General features: G+C 44.2%; 1 protein-coding gene across 3 annotated transcripts in view; it reads left to right on the top strand.

Annotated features, from left to right (window-relative positions):
• The window catches only part of LOC110491154 (rho GTPase-activating protein 39), a 168,816-nt gene extending 158,895 nt beyond the window's left edge, over positions 1-9,921 (top strand). For 2 of the 3 annotated variants that reach the window (XM_036947624.2, XM_036947625.2), the window contains 3 exons: positions 4,233-4,324; positions 4,642-4,811; positions 5,994-9,921. In XM_036947624.2, coding sequence (XP_036803519.2) covers positions 4,233-4,324; positions 4,642-4,811; positions 5,994-6,188 — 457 coding nt within the window. In that variant the 3' untranslated portion in view covers positions 6,189-9,921. Of the gene's footprint in view, positions 1-566; positions 734-1,194; positions 1,333-4,232; positions 4,325-4,641; positions 4,812-5,993 lie in introns of those variants that run through there. The other variant, XM_090203817.1, reaches the window with a different exon arrangement.
• The last annotated feature ends 2,730 nt before the right edge of the window (positions 9,922-12,651 follow it).

The following is a 12,651-nucleotide window of genomic DNA, read 5'->3' as shown; positions in this document are numbered from 1 at the left end:
GGGATCCCGGTGTCAGGGGAATGACTGGCATTATCCTTGTGGCTCAGTGATTTTGCCTTGTTTTTTTTATCCTTGCCACAATCAGTCCCCATGTAAAGGATACCTCCAGACGTGTAGCACTGCTATGTCCGTGTCTGCGGACATGAAACACCTTTCTCACTAATTATATCTGAGTGGTGTTGTATAACCATGTCCACCTGGGATCATATATCCCCAATATGTGTGGACTAGACCACGGCAACATGCTGAAGTGATACCGTGGTTGCCCCCAGAGCCATGTATTAAAAACATGGCTCTGGTCTTCCCTGGGCAGCTTCAAGAGAAATGTCACAGCTGCTCTCTTTCACTATAAATGTTATTAATTAATTAATGTTATTAATTAATTAATGAAATTAACATATCATGTGTCAAAGCAATTTTCTGCATCGGAATAAACGGGTTAGCTACATTTCCTGGTTGTAAGCAAACCACAATATCCAAAATTCATAACAATTTCAGGATGTGGAGGACAGCCCCGTGAAGGTATATCCAACTGATGTGAGAAATATCAAAATGTCTGTTTGTAGCCAGCACTTTCAGCCAGACGATTTTGAAACGGAACTGAAGTCTCAACTGATGGAGTTGGTATGTCGTCGGTCGTTGACAAGTGATGCTGTTCCATATTCCCTTCACTTCAAAGGGGAAGGCATCCGATCAGCCAACATCAGTGCAGCAGAAAAGAGGACAAGCTGAGGTAAGGTAGCTAACGTTACCTAGCTAGCTAGCGAACTAAACATATTTGTCTAAACCAAAATCGAGCTAGCTAGAAATGTATTTATCTAAACCAAAATCGAGCTAGCTAGCTAGCGAACTAAATGTATTTATCTAAACCAAAATCGAGCTAGCTAGCTAGCGAACTAAATGTATTTATCTAAACCAAAATCTAGCTAGCGAACTAAATGTATTTATCTAAACCAAAATCTAGCTAGCGAACTAAATGTATTTATCTAAACCAAAATCGAGCTAGCTAGCTAGCGAACTAAATGTATTTATCTCAACCGAAATCGAGCTAGCTAGCTAACTTTCATAATACGCTGGCTAAACATTCCATAGCAATAGCAATGTAATTAGCCAGCTGCTATCTAGAGATGCTCAATAATCAATTGCATGGCTATCTAGAAATTATGTTATATATTTTCTTACCTCTTGTTTCAGGAAGTTATGTCACTGAGTACTGCCCCTATATACAGGACCTTCCACCCCCACCTGGGATATGAATGCCTGATGACCTAAGGGTCGAAAGTGTTGTTGTAAATACACCAGATTCTACAGCTCAACTGCTCAACGGGACCTTGTTAAGCTGACCCTGGCGTGTTTGAACAGTGCTGGATGGAGAAGTATGCACACCCAATGGCCTAGCTCTTCAGATGGAGAGTTGACCACGTGTTTTATACAGTAACTGTGCTGTATATGTTATTTGAAGGCATTTCTTCACGGTGGTGTCGTTAATGTTGAGTATCATTATATTGAGCTGGTATTGGTATCGAAATAACAATTCTGAACACTTGATATAGCTAATGATTAGCCCATTGGGGTAGCCTAAACAAATGCAGATGGGCAACCCCATGCTTCAGCCATCTATAGCCTAGCCGCTATGCTACTACATCCGTCAGACTACAGAAGAATGTTCATGGCTGCAATAGCACACCTGCCTGATAATATGAGCCATGTAGGCTATAGCCTTTCGGGAAAGAGCTAGCCCAGCCCTATAAATACAACTTTTTGGCAACATGGGCTCATTTCTGGAGATGAACATTGGCAGGTGTGTGCCGTGCTCAGACCTCAAAATTGGCATTGCATTGCAAGTGGCATTAAAATGGTCTTAAAAAGACTTCAATTCAACTTCCTGGAGGCTGCAGAAAGCCTTGATTCAACTTCCTGGAGGCTGCAGAAAGCCTTGATTCAACTTCCTGGAGGCTGCAGAAAGCCTTGATTCAAATTCCTGGAGCCTGTAGAAAGCCTTGATTCAACTTCCTGGAGGCTGCAGAAAGCCTTGATTCAACTTCCTGGAGCCTGCAGAAAGCCTTGATTCAAGCGCCGCAACAGAGAATAGCGACACCTTCTAAATGCACCTTCTAAAATCTGACTAAAATCTACTAAATCTTTCCATGATTAGCAAATAATATACTGGAGCTAGGCATAAACAGGTCTTGTTGTCAAAGTTGGTGTGTTTACAAGTAGGTTACAACTTCTACTGTAGTTTTGTCTCTATTATGACTGCAAGGCTTGAAGGCGACATTGGAGAAAGGGAGGTATTAGCTAGGAGGGCATGGTGTGGGTGACTGACTGGTGTCTGTTGGGGGTGGGTATTGTGTGTGAACGTTAGGCATGCATGATCTATTGACATGAACAAAAAATTCACCAATACACTAAACTGTCTACAAGACAAGTGTTCCTCAAACTTTTCACACCCTTGCAGTCAGTTCTTTGGCATAGGGGAGAGGGTCTGTTAGAATACCCTTCTAGACTATTCACTCTATTGGTGGCAGTGCTTGTCTACTCAACAACTGTAGGTGCTCGTACACAACTAGACTGTCTACAAGTCAACTCAAACTTTTCACAACTTTGCTAACAGCCCATCTCAATGGCGCACTCTGAGTCAATAATGAAACAAAACGCATACCAGGCTACTCTACCCTTTTTAGTTTATAGATGAACATGGTTTATTGTATGGTTACACATCCTAATGATCAGTCTTCATGTCTTTCCAGGAGACTTGCAGTACAACAAATCTCCTGCAAGAGGTCGAATCAGTGGGTGGTGAAGAAAGTGTATGAGAGGCTTGTCCACCTGACTGTGGAGTGCAGAAAGAACCAGACGGTTGTCCACCTGACTGTGGAGTGCAGAAAGAACCAGACGGTTGTCCACCTGACTGTGGAGTGCAGAAAGAACCAGACGGTTGTCCACCTGACTGTGGAGTGCAGAAAGAACCAGACGGTTGTCTACCTGACTGTGGAGTGCAGAAAGAACCAGACGGTTGTACACCTGACTGTGGAGTGCAGAAAGAACCAGACGGTTGTACACCTGACTGTGGAGTGCAGAAAGAACCAGACGGTTGTCCACCTGACTGTGGAGTGCAGAAAGAACCAGACGGTTGTACACCTGACTGTGGAGTGCAGAAAGAACCAGACGGTTGTCCACCTGACTGTGGAGTGCAGAAAGAACCAGACGGTTGTCCACAAGGAGCCACAGCCCCCCAAACCCAACATCCCTGCCAACATCGCCACAGCGCCAAAGCCTGCTAAACCAGCTGCCATTAACCAACACAAGAAGAGGCTCACCAGATGAAGAACATTTTGGAACCTGGCTGGAACATTCAACCAACACAACATCCATATTCAGTACTGATGAAGTAGTGTAATATAGAATGCCTAGTATGCTCACAACTGCATTGTGGTATAAACATTGCTAGCTGTTGTAGAAAAGTATATCATGCGTTTTACTAAATGTACTGACAAGTGACTAAATTATTCCAGCTGCATCCGAAACCAATAAAGTGTTGACTTCAATTTCTTGATCAATTCATTGTGATTTTCAAGTCCAATGCACGGTAACATAGCTCCTGCGAACCTGTAAACTAGTACCGCCCCCGTTTTGAAAAGCCTGCCTTCGAGGGTGAGAACAAGGAAGTATGACTGTCAGGCTGTAGTCTTTACAAAGCCAGGGAAAATGAGTCAACCTAGGTATCCTGCAATGTCCTGGCAGATAGGAACATGGTTGAGACAAGTCCGGTGGCTCTATTGAACAATGATGACCATATCTACTCGCTGCCGGTGTGATCGTGCAATCGGAGAAACACAAAGACCACAATAATTGCTACAAAACTTGACTCCACATTTTTGGGATCAGACAGCTGACTCAATCAACCAATGACATCCGTGGTTGAACTCTCCCGGCGAGTAAATTCAAAAATACAGCTATAGTGCATAATTATGTCTGAAACACCCTCTCATCACTCATAATTATGTAGGGAGACTGGAAAAACACCCCAAATACTGGCTAGTGGTGAAATTTCCTTTTAAAAGACCTGCTGCACCACCTAGTGGAGCATTATCACACTACAACAATCAATATCAACACTGTCATAATACTGTATATCAGCTTCTAGTCCTCCGTTGACATCGCTTTATCTCCTACCACTTCCTGGTCTGTAGCAGCTGTTAAACCTATCTGCTGTGTGTCTCTTCCCTCAGGGTGCCTGGGGATATTGACGAGGTGAATGCGCTGAAGCTGCAGGTGGATCAGTGGAATATTCCAGAAAACCTTGGGGACCCCAACGTCCCGGGTAAGAAATAAATCCCTCTCTTTCAACAATAAAAACAAAAACACTAAATTCCTTCTCTTGGCTGCCTGTTTTGAATGGAGAAACTAACCTTTTCTTAGAGAATGTTGTCAAGGCTGTATATAGAGCAGTCTGCACTCCATCATGCCTGGGGGACAACAGAGGTGTGGGTGTCAGAGGGGTTCTGTGTACAGTGGAAAAAGGGGGTGGGGGGTGCTTGGTTTTTATCTTTTTAGTTCTGGTAAAATTAAGTAAAGATTGTTCTCAAATGTACAGAAAAATAAATCTATTTTAAAAATAAGAGCATCTCTCTCCCCTAGCGTCTCTGCTGAAGCTGTGGTACAGGGAGCTGGAGGAGCCAGTCATCCCTCAGAGCTTCTATCAGCAGTGCATCAGTAACTATGAGGATCCTGAAGCGGCTATCAGAGTGGTACAGTCTCTGCCTGAACTCAGCAGACTGGTGCTCTGCTACTTTATACACTTCTTACAGGTAACACTCAGACATATAGACGGCTTGGTTGTTTAGCAACAAAGCCATACTTGCGCAACCGTGGAGCCAAATAGGCGAGGGTTAGCTTAGAATCAAAGGCTTGTTGACAACATGTAAACTACACTGAGTGTACAAAACATTATGAACACCTTCCTAATATTGCGTTGCCTCCCCTTTTGCCTTCAGAACAGCCTCAGTTCGTCAGGGAATGGACTCTACAAGGTGTCTAAAGCGTTCCACAGGGAAGCTGGCCAATGTTTGAATCCAATGCTTTCCACAATGCTTCTTGATAAACACGGGAAATTGTTGAGTGTGAAAAACCCAGCAGCGTTGCAGTTCTTGACGCACAGTGCGCCTGGCACCTACTACCATACCCCGTTCAAAGGCACTTAAATGTTGTGTCTTGCCCATTCACACATACACAATCCATGCCTCAACTGTCTCAAGGCTTTAAAATCCTTTAACATCTCTCCCCCCCTTCATCTACACTGATTGAAGTGGATTTAACTGGTGACATCAATAAGGGATCATAGCTTTCAGCTGGATTCACTGCATCAATCTGTCATGGAAACAGCATGTTCCTAATGTTTTGTACACTCTGTGTATATTTCCTCTCTGAATCTTTATTAAAAACATACATTTACACAATGAGCACTTGTCTCTCAAATACATCGTTACAGTTGTTGGTTAGCTAGCTAGCTATTTTTTTTGCCATATTAGCATTGACGTGACATCAGTCAAAACACGTCAAAACAAGACATGGTGTCAATAACAAGATACAACGAGCTGAAACGAGCTACCTGCGATTCCCCACTTGTCATTGTTGCTAGCTACAACAACTCAGACTTCTGCCAGCGTGCATATCGTTTTCGGGACATTGTCTGCTAACTCATCTATAGGTCTCTCTCTCGCTCGTCTACCCTCTTTTTCTTTCTCTTGATTGATTGAATTATTGGGGGAAAAAACATGCACTGACTATAACCCAGGGGATAACGTGTTTATGTGAAATTCACTTGTTTCCAACGTGGTCCCTCTATAAATGTTTAATCTGTCACTGTATGTTTTGTAGTTCCACCTACATAATAACTAGATGTATTAGTATAAACACAACAAACACTACATAAATGTCTCTGACCTTGACTCTCACCCTAAACTCATCCACTCTCCCTCTCCCTCCTGCAGGTGTTTGCTCAGCCCGTCAATGTGAGTAAGACCAAGATGGACGTGAATAACCTGGCCATGGTAATGGCTCCCAACTGTCTCCGCTGCCAGTCAGATGACCCACGCGTAATCTTTGAGAACACGAGGAAGGAGATGTCCTTCTTACGCATGCTCATTGTTCACCTGGACACCAGCTTCATCAAGGGCCTCCTCTGAGGCAGCCAACTCTATCCCTCTTCATCAAGGGCCTCCTCTGAGGGAGCCAACTCTATCCCTCTTCATCAAGGGCCTCCTCTGAGGGAGCCAACTCTATCCCTCTTCATCAAGGGCCTCCTCTGAGGGAGCCAACTCTATCCCTCTTTATCAAAGGCATCCTCTGAGGGAGCCAACTCTATCCCTCTTTATCAAGGGCCTCCTCTGAGGGAGCCAACTCTATCCCTCTTTATCAAGGGCCTCCTCTGAGGGAGCCAACTCTATCCCTCTTCATCAAGGGCCTCCTCTGAGGGAGCCAACTCTATCCCTCTTTATCAAGGGCATCCTCTGAGGGAGCCAACTATCCCTCTTTATCAAGGGCCTCCTCTGAGGGAGCCAACTCTATCCCTCTTTATCAAGGGCCTCCTCTGAGGGAGCCAACTCTATCCCTCTTCATCAAGGGCCTCCTCTGAGGGAGCCAACTCTATCCCTCTTTATCAAGGGCATCCTCTGAGGGAGCCAACTATCCCTCTTTATCAAGGGCCTCCTCTGAGGGAGCCAACTCTATCCCTCTTTATCAAGGGCCTCCTCTGAGGGAGCCAACTCTATCCCTCTTTATCAAGGGCCTCCTTTGAGGGAGCCAACTCTTTCCCTCTTTATCAAGGGCCTCCTCTGAGGGAGCCAACTCTATCCCTCTTTATCAAGGGCCTCCTCTGAGGGGGTCATCTCTATCCCTCTTTATCAAGGGCCTCCTCTGAGGGAGCCAACTCTATCCCTCTTTATCAAGGGCCTCCTCTGAGGGGGTCATCTCTTTATCTGTCACCATGCCCTGGAGAGCTGCACTTGTTCATCAGCCCTCAACTATAGCTGCTCTGTCTTTCTATCATACAACTCTACAACTGTCTACCACCTTATTCACAACAAGCCCTCTGTTCCTTCACACTTCTCATCAACCATATCACATCTCAACCCTAGATTCCCTCTGGTTCATGAACACCACAGCCGGAGGAACACAGACAGTGGACTGCACAGACAGTGGACTGCACAGACAGTGGACTGCACAGACAGTGACCGGGTATCTAGATGGTTTTTCGTGCTCCGAATCATCTTCCCTTATTGTTTGAGACTTTGGGACAAGCTCACATGTGATGGTAGTGGGAGACTGTTTATCCGTTGGAAAGCAGGACATACAGTACACGGTGTTCTTGGGCTCGTGTTAATGTCTGGAGCAGAATCAGTGGAATGGTATCCAACACACGGTTTCCATGGTTTCCAGGTCTTTGATGCCATTCCATTTGCTCCGTTCCAGCCATTTATTATGAGCCGTCCTCCCCTCAACAGCCTCCTGTGCTACTGTTTCTGCTCCAAACACTGGACCGTGCTGGCGTGAGATTCAGCATGTGAAGAAGAGCAATCGCAATACGAGACAATTATGCACAAGAAGCATGTGTGCAGGGAAAAGTCCAGAGACAAATGTGTAAATATGATGTTGTTTTTATTGTGGGGGGGAAATTGTTCCTGCTTTGAGTGCCACATATGTATCTGACTGCCATGGTAGTGAATGATGATGATGTCTCATCACGTTTAGACATGACGAATTGAGGGGGAACCCACTACAGACAGAATCTGTATTATTCCGTTCTCTTTTCCTTTATCACAGTGTGTCTGCAAGCAACGATTTCCTTCGCATTTCATTTGGAACGCTTTTTTGACTAATTTTAATATGAATTCTGTCTGTATTGCCAGAGCTGCAGGATGAGTTGATAGTAAAGGTTTAGACTTCTCCACTGGCCGCGGAGACAGATTCCCCCTCTGGGCAACAAAAAATATATATATTTATTTCTAAACAGTTTCTCTTAAAATAAAAATGGTTACCCATCAGTTAGGCAGAGATGTGTGTACATGTGTGAGAGACAGAGTCTCGGATTAAAATGAGGAAAACACATTTCTATTCTCCTCAGCGGTGGAGGGGGGGGGGGGGGGGGCTAGGGAACATTTGTGGAGCACTTTCTGCTGTTTTCCTCCAGACAATTACATTTGACTTATTTTGGAGAGGGCCAAAAATATTTTTATCCTCCCTTCAGTGGAACACAATTATACCTTTGATGGAGCTTGCAAAAATGCTAAATTTAGCTATTAGCAGGTCAGGGGAAAAGGATGCAGGAGAAAATGAGAGCGCTGCTGCTGCCTGGACCTAAAGCCTTAGCCACGCAGACAGTGGTGGATTTACAGTGCAAGCCAAAGGGAGAGGCAATCTGGCAGTGGTTTTAGGGTCTGGGGGTACATTAGTTTAGTGCCATATACTGGGAGGACAAAAAACAAACCGATTTAGTATTTTTAGACAATATTGCCTAACAAGGACTTTCCTATTCCTTAAAATCATATGCCACATAAGGAGAAGACTGTTTAAAATCCATATTTCAGCTGTCTTAAGGGCCATGCGGTTTCCATTATATTTAGCAGTGTGGTCAGGGTTTAGGTTTTAATGCCCCACAAGTTTTCTCTGTGTCTACCTCATCTTAGTGATGGGGTCTGTGCTGCGAGGCTTGTGTGTATGTATACGCACGTGTATGTACGTACTTGCACATCAGTGTGTGTGTGTTTGCCGACTACGCGTGTGTGTCAACTGTAAATGTGTGTGTTTGTGTGGTAGGAGTCTGTTCATATAGCATATACTCCGTAGTTACTGGAAGCTGGAGCCCCTAAATTAGAGGGTGTGTTTAGCCAGAAAATTGCATCTAGAGGTTATATGGTTGTTAACCCCTTTTCTGCACTCACAGCATTTACAGCGGCCGCTCCTTCGTTTCCTTTATTAATGCTTTACTGTTCGTCTTACGAAAACCCAAGCCACCAGTTGGGTACTCCATAGCCACATCAGAGGACACTACCCAGCTTTCTCCTCACCTCTAGCCAGCAGCGGCAGCTCTGAGGTGGGGTGGAGGATGGCTATGCAGTGCCAGTAGTTCTGGGAGTGCATGAGAGATATATACTGAGCCTGCAGAACGAGGAGGGAGAATTCAGGGGCCAGCAGTCACTGGTCTATTGCTAAAGTTCTTGTAATTGTATCACAATGTGATAGTGTTCTTCTAGAATCTATACACAGACCTTTAATAAAACAGCTGTGGACCTGTAACTCTTAAGACACTGAACTCCTGAAGCTCTGGTTTAACTCTTCTCCATCCTGTGTTCTTCAGTGGCTGATGATTCATATATATATATATATATAAATATATATACAGTATTATATATGAATAGTAGCATGGTCTTTGGTCACTGAATGTTCAAAACAATGATGGTTATAATAACATGATTCCACAATATTGTGAAAAAGAGTTCCATTCTTCAGTAATGTCATTATTCTCTTAGTTTGACATCAATGCTTACGGTGTGAGTCAGCGGTGTAATTTCTTGATTTGATCAAATCATTTTTGACTCTTATTTTTTTTCCTAACTGGAATGAGTGTTGATAATGTTTGTTGAGATGATAAACTGAAGTGTGTCATGTTTAGACTGTGTTTGATGACAGTTACAACAAGTTGTGTGCCCCCCGTCCATTGTGCTTCCTCTTCCCTGGCCCTCACATGATGGGTGCTATTGACTCGTTGTAAATATGCTTGCAGGTCTTTTGGGTATGTGTGTGTGTGTGTGTGTGTGTGTGTGTGTGTGTGTGTGTTCGAAAACAAGAAAAACAGCAACGGTGATTGTGTGGATGGATTTATTTCAGAAATAATTGAAAAAATAAAGTTTGTAAACAAAATTTGTCGTCACTTGTTTTATACTGAACAAAAATAAACATAACATGTAAAGTGTTGGTCTCATGTTTCATGAGCTGAAATAAAAGATCCCAGAAATGTCATACGCACAATAATATTATTTCTCTCAAATTGAACATAAATTTGTTTACCTCCCTGTTAGTGAGCATTTCTTCTTGGCCAAGATATTCCATCTACCTGACTGGTGTGGTATATCAAAGAAGCTGATTTAAAAACATGATCCTTGTGCTGGGGATATTAAAAGGTCACTCTAAAATGTGCCGTTTTGTCACACAACACAATGCCACAGATGTCTCAAGTTCAGGGAGCATGCATATGGCATGTTGACTGCAGGAACGTCCATCAGAGCTGTTGCCAGATGAATCCCAGTTTCAACTCTACCCGGGCAGATGGCGTCGTGTGGGCGAGCGGTTTGCGGATGTCAACGTTGTGAACACAGGGCCCCAAGTAACTTCACTCAGCCATCGAAAAGCAGCGGGACAACATTCCACAGGCCACAATCAACAGTCTGATCAACTCTATGTGAAGGAGATGTGCTACGCTGCACATCAAATACAGACTGGTTTTCTGATCCATGCTCCTACTTTTTTTTTTTTAAAGGTATCTGTGACCAACATATTCATATTAGTATTCCCAAATCATGTGAAATCCATACATTTGGGCCTAAAGAATTTATTACAATTGACAAATTTCCTTATATGAATTGTAAGTCGGTAAAATCTTTGACATTTGCATGTTGCGTTTATATTTGTGTTCAGTGTATCTTGAAAAGATTAGTTAACAAGGGATGAGTCGAACTTGTGCAGGTCTCCCATTGACATCAATATGCATTTCAGGGTTTTAGTCTCTGGTGACCTACAGAAACATGGAGTAGATGGCCAGAGGCCAGCGCTTACACAATTTTGGTTGGAGATGTTTCTCTCTAGCACAGTGACTGATCATTATCAAGGAAAATACAAAAGCACATTGCTGAAGTTGCTCTTAAAGGCCCAGTGCAGTCAAAAACTTGATGTTGCTGTGTTATATATATATATATGTATGTATGTATGTATGCATGTATGTATGTATGTATATATATATATATATATATATATATATACATACATACACTGCTCAAAAAAATAAAGGGAACACATAAACAACACAATGTAACTCCAAGTCAATCACACTTCTGTGAAATCAAACTGTCCACTTAGGAAGCAACACTGATTGACAATAAATTTCACATGCTCTTGTGCAAATGGAATAGACAACAGGTGGAAATTATAGGCAATTAGCAAGATACCCCCAATAAAGGAGTGGTTCCTGGCTGATGTTTTGCTCACTTTTGAATGCTGGCGGTGCTTTCACTCTAGTGGTAGCATGAGATGGAGTCTACAACCCACACAAGTGGCTCAGGTAGTGCAGCTCATCCAGGATGGCACATCAATGCGAACTGTGGCAAGAAGGTTTGCTGTGTCTGTCAGCGTTGTGTCCAGAGCATGGAGGCGCTACCAGGAGACAGGCCAGTACATCAGGAGACGTGGAGGAGGCTGTAGGAGGGCAACAACCCAGCAGCAGGACCGCTACCTCCGCCTTTGTGCAAGGAGGAGCACTGCCAGAGTCCTGCAAAATGACCTCCAGCAGGCCACAAATGTGCATGTGTCTGCTCAAACGGTCAGAAAAAGACTCCATGAGGGTGGTATGAGGGCCCGCCGTCCACAGGTGGGGGTTGTGCTTACAGCCCAACACCGTGCAGGACGTTTGGCATTTGCCAGAGAACACCAAGATTGGCAAATTCGCCACTGGCGCCCTGTGCTCTTCACAGATGAAAGCAGGTCCACACTGAGCACGTGACAGACGTGACAGAGTCTGGAGACGCCGTGGAGAACGTTCTGCTGCCTGCAACATGTGGGGTGGCATTTCTTTGGGGGGCCGCACAGCCCTCCATGTGCTCGCCAGAGGTATAGCCTGACTGCCATTAGGTACCGAGATGAGATCCTCAGACCCCTTGTGAGACCATATGCTGGTGCGGTTGGCCCTGGGTTCCTCCTAATGCAAGACAATGCTAGACCTCATGTGGCTGGAGTGTGTCAGCAGTTCCTGCAAGAGGAAGGCATTGATGCTATGGACTGGCACGCCTGTTCCCCAGACCTGAATCCAATTGAGCACATCTGGGACACCATGTCTTGCTCCATCAACCAACACCACGTTGCACCACAGACTGTCCAGGAGTTGGCGGATGCTTTAGTCCAGGTCTGGGAGGAGATCCCTCAGGAGACCATCCGCCACCTCATCAGGAGCATGCCCAGGCGTTGTAGGGAGGTCATACAGGCACGTGGAGGCCACACACACTACTGAGCCTCATTTTGACTTGTTTTAAGGACATTACTTTAAAGTTGGATCAGCCTGTAGTGTGGTTTTCCACATAAATTTTGAGTGTGACTCCAAGAATATTTCATTCATTCAGATGTAGGATGTGTTATTTTAGTGTTCCCTTTATTTTTTGGAGCAGTGTATATATTTCCACAATATGATGTTGGAATAACTGTGAAAATTATGATAATGCACTTTTAGTGTAAAAGCTGTTTGAAAAGACCACCTGAAATTACAGCCTGTTTTGGTGGGAAGGAGTTTTGGCCTTCCACGATGACATCACCATGTGGTAAATTGGTTAATAGACCAATAAGAAAGAGCGTTCCGAACCTCTCTGCCAATAACATCTTTCCCCTCCC

Source organism: Oncorhynchus mykiss, chromosome 16 (assembly GCF_057628025.1).
Source record: "Oncorhynchus mykiss isolate SJ-2025 chromosome 16, ASM5762802v1, whole genome shotgun sequence".
NCBI lineage: Eukaryota > Metazoa > Chordata > Actinopteri > Salmoniformes > Salmonidae > Oncorhynchus > Oncorhynchus mykiss.
Note: the sequence above shows the minus strand (reverse complement) of the source record. Positions and strands in the feature narration are given on the sequence as shown.